Raw genomic sequence first — 7,702 nt, forward strand, 5'->3', positions numbered from 1 at the left:
CTATCCAGGATTAATACCCCACTATCCAGGAATATTACCCCACTATCCAGGATTAATACCCCACTATCCAGGATTAATACCCCACTATCCAGGAACATTACCCCACTATCCAGGCCTAATACCTCACTATCTAGGAATAATACCCCCCTATCCAGGATTAATACCCCAATATCCAGGATTATTATCCCACTATCCAGGAACATTACCCCACTATCCAGGCCTAATACCTCACTATCTAGGAATAATACCCCCCTATCGAGGAATAATACCCCACTATCCAGGATGAACAATGTTCTATTCAAGCTTTTTAAACATTTTCAAAGGATTGATTCCCGTCCATCTAGGATCAATACCCCTTTACCCACAAATAAATTACCCCTCATTCTGTAATATTACCCCTCCTTTCAGTAATAATGGATTTCTGGGCTTGACTGAAATAAAAGGAATCCACTTAGGGGGTACACAGAGAAACTCGATCCATCTTGCTAAGTATGATGGGATCCATTGCACGGAGTGACATCAGATTGGAGAAAGCCAGAAAGTGATCGATACTAATCTCCCAGTATTCTCCGATAAATCGATATTCTGCTAGATTCTGAGCCCCGGGGTTGTACTGCCTGATATATATATGTATATAGAATATAGATATGTATATATATGTATATTTATTGCCCCTCTCTGCCTGGGATCACGTCTCGCATTCCCCCGTCACATCTCATGATACGCCGGTGATGCGGCAGCGCTAGGACCTGAGCGGTGCGTGGAAAACATTGCGCATGCGCGCTCCCTCCAGCTCATCTTCCAGCCGCAGCATTAGCGCCAGCTCTGCGCTCCATTATGTGCTGACCGGGGAAGCTGTCATCTGAGAATGAAGTGACCGGGGAACTGTCCGTTCAGCACCACCTCCGGGGGGTTCTGTTACCGGGGAGCTGTCCGTTCAGCACCAGCTCTGGGAGTAAAGTATTTGGAGGGCTTCCTCTGGGGATGAATGGGAAGCTGTCCCACTCTGGGGGTTTGATGTGATCCGGGGATCTTCTGTGATTTTCTCTTTAGGGGGCTGGGATGATGTGAGCTGCCCCTTCTGCAGTAGCTGCACTCCAGGAGGGCATGGCAGGAAAACTGAACTGTCAGTAGCACCCACTCTGGGACTGATGAGTGGCCCTAACACCCGTCATGGGCCAAGGAGACGACACCGACCGGATCGTGATCAACGTAGGTGGGACACGACACCAGACCTATCGCAGCACCCTTCGCACCCTGCCAGGCACCAGGCTGGCATGGCTAGCAGAGCCTGATGCCCACAGCCACTTTGACTATGACCCTCGGTCTGATGAGTTCTTTTTTGACCGCCATCCTGGGGTTTTTGCCCACATATTGAATTACTACCGAACTGGCAAGCTGCACTGCCCAGCAGATGTATGTGGCCCTCTGTACGAGGAAGAGTTGGCATTCTGGGGCATTGATGAAACAGACGTAGAGCCTTGTTGCTGGATGACCTACCGGCAGCACCGGGATGCAGAGGAGGCTCTGGACAGTTTTGGAGGGGGTCCAGTGGAAAGCAGTGTAGAAGAAGGCGATATGGATGGCACCGGTGACTCCGGGGATGGAGAAGAAGAGTTGGAGATGACCAAGAGATTGGCCCTTAGTGACTCTCCTGATGGCAAGGCTGGAGGATTCTGGAGGAGGTGGCAGCCAAGGATCTGGGCCCTCTTTGAAGACCCCTATTCATCTAGGTTTGCCAGGGTAAGCTGCAGTATCAGTAATGTGCCCCTCCCCGCACCCATTCTATCATGTGTGATTGAGACAGGCTTTCACTGGAGCCACAATGGCTGCTGGAAACATGGATGGCTTTCTCCACTCAGTAAGTGAGTGAATGAGGGGGAGGATAATGACTGTTGTGTCTCTGCAACCTTCAGGCTCCACTGACCGCTGCTCATCATCAGGTGTCACTCAATGGTGAAGATGATGGGGGAAGGGGGTTGTTGTGTAGTGCACTGGAGGGGGAATTAAGGTGGGTGCCGACTGTATACTATTGGGGAAACACAGAACTGCAATGGAATGGTGGGGGGGGGGGGGCTGTGGTATGATGGTTATGGGTATAAATTGTATAGTACTAAAGAGATCTGGGGGTGTACAATATTATGGGGCCAAAGAAGATTTCATTTAGGGAACTGTGGTCAGATAATAATTTTCATAATGTTTTGTTTGCAAGTTTTCCATCAGCTGAACAGGTGCTGTCTGCATGGCTTGCTACCAAATCACTGTTTGCCACAATGAAAATACCAATGCTCTTCATATTGAGAATACAGGTGACTGTAGGTGATTTCATTTACTATGTATTGTACTTCAGGAGCCCCTTTGCTGGTCCCAGTTCACCAGTTTCAGTGTTGGCAGCCGCTGAAAATAATCAACAACCTTGCTGAAGGTTATTCCTTGCTGCCAGTCAATGACAAGCAGCCTGCGCAGCCCTTTTTATTACTTACTAAGGGGGCAGAACCATGGAGGGGCAAAGTGTCTTCTGCCCTTGAGAAAAGATTTACAGCAGCTGCAGGTTATCCTGCCCACAAAATCTTTGACTAGCTGAATAGAGGTCAGGGGTGACCACTGCCTCCTTCCCAAATATTCCATGTGTAAATATGAAAGTGTTACACCCTGCTAAAATAACACAGGGATGCTGAAGATGACTCAATGTGCACAAATCCTGTTCACTAATGGGTAAAATACAATTTCTACAGGTCTCTAGAACCCTGAGAGAAAGAATATGTTCATTAGGGAGAGTGTTCAAATCTTCAGTAACTGGATAGAAATGCTACAAAACATAATAGCCAGAGAAGAACATGCAAGTGTCTAAAAGTATCAGGAGACAACATACAAGTCTCCAGAAGCTGGACGGAGAACATAGAAGTAGTCAGATGGAGATTGTACAAGTTCTCAGTAACCATATGGAGAACAAACAAGAAGCCCCAGAAGTTAAATTAAGAACATTCAATTCTTCAGTAGTGCAAGCCTCCATTAGCTGAATGTCAAACACAAAATTCTTCAGTTAACTGTCAGAAAGCTTTCATATCCTCAGAAGCTGAATGGGAAACATACAAGTCTTCAATGGATATAAAGAGAGCACAATGTTCCCCACTATCCAGGCCAGTGTTTTCTAACTAGGGTTCCTGTAGAGCAGGGGTGTCAAACTCAAAAACACAGAGGGACAAAAATAAAAACGTAGACAAAGTCGGGGGCCAAACTTGAAGTTTATTGAAAAATTTGAGGAAGTTTTTCCTTCTCATTAGATAAAAAAACCTTTTCATATGGAAACAAAAGCTTCATATTCAATCTGGAACAAGCTTATATTAAAGAAATAGCACCGCTACTACAATTCCCTGCGTCTCTAAAACAGTCCAATGCGGGGCCACACATAGGCAGAGAGGCCGCTGGTCTATAGACACGAGTGATGGCGGGAATTGTAGTAGCAGCACTATGTCAATGCAGCGGCGGCCAGCTGCAATTCGAGTTTTCTAGGGGTTCCTCAACCTTTGAGCAATTTGGACCTCTTGGGTTAGTTTAACCAACACCAATGATTGTTTTGGCTATTTGTGAGGGTGACATTCTTCTCACTTCCCAGCAATGTAGGGGATATTTTTGCCACCGACCACTACACTAATGTTCTTTGAGCTGTGAATATAGTAACGCTAGCATGAGGTTTTTTTTAGACCTGAAAGTTATTTCAAGAGTTTCCACACATTAAAATAGTGGAAAAGGCAGAGCTAGGTGGAGAACAATGACATGGCCAGTAGGCCTCATGGAAAACTTTAGATGGAGCACATACATGTACTTGCTTAGAGAACACACACATCTTCTGGAGGTAGAGGGAGAATGTAAATGCCTTCAGTAGTTGTACAGAGAACATACTTCCTAAGTAGAAAGTTGAACATCAAACACGTCTTTACCAGATGATTGGAGAACTAAAGGGTCTCCTGAATTCAGATGGAGAACATACACTTCTCCGGTATGAACAGCTATCTGATACAAAGTGGTGTTTGATATCTGTTTGCTGTGTATTTGGTGGCCCGAGGCTTTTAAAAATATTCAAAAGAGAATTAAAAAATGTATTTTATCAATTGAAGGATCATGTAAAGTTCGAAGGAATAGTGAATTTGACACCATGAGGCTTTTGTAAATGATTTGGTGCTTACTGCTCTTTTGCAGAAGTCCAGAATGATTCTGTTCTTTAGCAGCAAGTTGATATGAACAGTCATTATATTATTGGAGCAACAAGCAAACTTAGTGCACAATCCATGTAATATAGTTAAGCTCTATACATTAAATTACTAGAATATTTTGTTCTATTTATCTCCTGTTAATGACGGTAATATTTTTCTTCCTACAGAGAGAGTTAAAGTATCTTTAAAGTATTTTAAGTATCATTAAAACCACATTATTTCTTTTTGAAAAAAAAAAACTTTTTTAAAAATGAAAGATTCGAAAACATTTTTATTTCCATGTTCTTCAATTTTGGCAAAATATAATAGTACATACTAAAATACCTGCTGATCCTGCCAGACAGTTACAATTTCTTGTTTACAGTGGCAGTACTATTGAAGCTGATTCTTTGTGCTCCACTTAGCCACCTTGTGTGCACATGCTTTGTTTTCTGCCCATTGAAGCACATGACTTAATGAGTTTTCAAAAGAACATCACCACATGGGACTCATCTTGATGGTGTAGGTAAGGTAGGAGTTGGGCTGCTTCATCAGTTTGAATAAGAGAGCCCTCTCCACGAATCCTCAATCTAATATTTTGGAAAAGAAAAGCTTTCTCTAAACAACACTTAAAATAAGATAGTGAGGAGCAAAAGCCTAGCATACCAAAAACTAGTTTAATAGTATGCCTATAATGCATGTTGGATAAAGTAGTGTTAATGCCTTTACATCTAGCTTAGATATAGGTAACAACCCAAGTAATTCACACATACAAGGAAATCAAACAAATACATCGACAAATTAAGCCATATGTAATAAAGTGGAATGGCACACATGTCAATAGCCCCATTAGAAATAAATTTATTGAGAAAAATGTTGATTTGTTCAGTGCTTATTTCCCTGCTGTAAATCCATCTACACAGAATCTATATATTATTAGTTATTGCTTTAACATGCCTCTGTGTTTGGATTTGGGCAGAATCCAATTTCAAACACCAATAAAGTCAATGGGGAAGTACACCAGCCCAATTCACCAAAATATAATGCAAACACCACCAAATGTTTCACTGGGTTATTAAAATAAGGAAAATGTTTACACCGGTATGAAGGGGCCACCCTATGCAGGTTAGAAGGTAATATGGGAAAGATGCAAATCCTTTTATTTACAGTTCTCCGGGGTTCCTAAAGCCTGTTCATGAATCACAATGAAAGTTGTAAGAAATATATCAGGCTAGAAGCATAGTGCCACGGTAATGCAGAATTAGGGTTAGCTGGATAAAATGTACCAAATAATGCCCTTGTGTATACCTTACATGCCATGTTGTCTTAATGAGCCCAAGGTACCACACATGGACAGCAGCAAACCTGAAAAGTTAGGCAAAAGACTCTTGGAGGGACCCTCCTAGGAAAAAACTAAGCAAGCTTTACAACAGAATCAGAAAGCTGTAGAGGGCCCTAAAATAATATTGGAATTGGAGGAAAATGAAAAGGAGACTGTTTATGTCTAACTGGAAATTGGCTAATTTGTATCTGGGAGGGAGATGTTAAACTGACCCATGCTAGGCCATCCACTCTAAGACATCTTCACCGTACATCAATTATAAGAGATTGGCAGTAACACTATGCCAGGCCTGCCCTATTACAGTTTGGGTTGTGCTGGGTGAGGGGCCCATTCAGCCCATCCTTTACCCTCCCCCAATGTCTAACACCACTGCCCCTTCTTTTCACTGCCACTTTGCCTAATTGTAGAAGATGTCTGAAATGTATTATGAGCAGCATAAATTGTGTCCTTTAAATTTTCATTTAAATTCATTTTCTGTATTAGCAGACCTCTTTTTTCACTCCACAGACCGTATTGTGGTTATAACAACCAGGGTGATCATTGTGGTATATTTTAGTTTTTCTTGGTGGAATTACTAAGAGATTTAAATCTCCATTAATGAATATAAACACTGCAAGTAACTATACATGTTCAGGTATCTAAATTTTGGGGGAGTGAAATGAACAACAGTGTTGAGAATTGTGATCATCCAAATCTGGACTCAAACTACCCTTCACAAAATGAAAATTGGGAATCTAAAATTTGATGTAGACCAACCTGTAATGGACACATGTGATTGTGAAGTTTGCAGACCATTGCTAGTTCTAACACAACGAGAAATGTGCAGTTCCTATCCATCCCAGGACAGAATGATCTGTTCTGCCTGCAGTGATGTCCCAGCTCCCAAATCTTCATGGATCCCTCTCTTAGCCACCCACACAACATCCAGTGCCCAATGCAGCTCTAACTCGATTGCTTGCCTTCCATGGCTCCATGTAAATGTCAGTCCACCCAGCTGGCTGTCAGCACCAACATGGTTTCCTGAGTCTTCTCCTCCTCCCTAGTTGCTCATTGATGTACCATGGCATTACGGGACCGCTCACCTTATAAACGGAATTCTCTGGCTGAGTATTGGCCTTGTTTAGGTATAGACGTGCAAAGCTCTGGCCAAATTCATGATTGCCCAAATCCAAACAGCGACACATATGCATACATTATAAAATATCCCTGTACTATATATGTATTCCTAATATAAACAGCACTGATACACCATACACAGCGCTCATGTATAGAATATTATCTATATTTACATTTATTACTAATGATCTCACAACGCTCAGTATGAATGTTCCCATCTCTTCTATGTGTATTCTCCTTTCCTGAGATCGTTGATGAAACGGAAGATGCACTGTTACTGCAGTTTCCATGGTAACAGATCCTCAGCTGGCAGAGCACGCTCTGATTCCACATTTCTGCAGATTAACCGCACACAAGTGACTGAATTCATATACATAAATCTTCTCTGTGCCTCCGAACCATTAGAATAGGGATGACTGCCTCCTCCTAAAATATAGGGCCCATGGGAGGGGTATATACTGCATGATGTATAGGGCCCATGGGAGGGGTATATACTGCATGATGTACCATGGGAGGGGTATATACTGCATGATGTATAGGGCCCATGGGAGGGGTATATAATGTGTGTTATATAGGGATCATAGGAGGGGGTATATACTGTGTGATATATAGGGATCATGGGAGGGGTATATAATGTGTGTTATATAGGGACCATGGGAGGGATATATACTGCATGATATATAGGGACCATGGGAGGGGTATATACTGTGTGATATATAGGGATCATGGGAGGGGTATATAATGTGTGTTATATAGGGACCATGGGAGGGGTATATACTGCATGATATATAGGGACCATGGGAGGGTTATATACTGCATGATATATAGGGACCACGGGAGGGTATATAACGTGTGGTATATAAGGACCATGGGAGGGGTATATACTGTGCGGTATATAGGGACCATGGGAGGGGTATATACTGCATGATATATAGGGACCATGGGAGGGGTATATACTGTGCGGTATATAGGGACCATGGGAGGGGTATATACTGCATGATATATAGGGACCATGGGAGGGGTATATTCTGTGCGGTATATAGGGACCATG

The 7,702-nt window shown here is 42.7% G+C and overlaps 1 protein-coding gene across 2 annotated transcripts in view; it reads left to right on the forward strand.

Moving 5' to 3' along the window:
* The first annotated feature begins 701 nt into the window (after positions 1 to 701).
* KCNC1 (potassium voltage-gated channel subfamily C member 1) overlaps positions 702 to 7,702 on the forward strand; it is a 58,076-nt gene continuing 51,075 nt past the window's right edge. For both annotated transcript variants that reach the window (XM_072422387.1, XM_072422388.1), the window contains exon 1: positions 702 to 1,743. In XM_072422387.1, coding sequence (XP_072278488.1) covers positions 1,174 to 1,743 — 570 coding nt within the window. In that variant the 5' untranslated portion in view covers positions 702 to 1,173. The remainder of the gene's footprint in view (positions 1,744 to 7,702) is intronic.

The sequence above is a fragment of the Pyxicephalus adspersus genome, chromosome 9 (assembly GCF_032062135.1).
Source record: "Pyxicephalus adspersus chromosome 9, UCB_Pads_2.0, whole genome shotgun sequence".
NCBI lineage: Eukaryota > Metazoa > Chordata > Amphibia > Anura > Pyxicephalidae > Pyxicephalus > Pyxicephalus adspersus.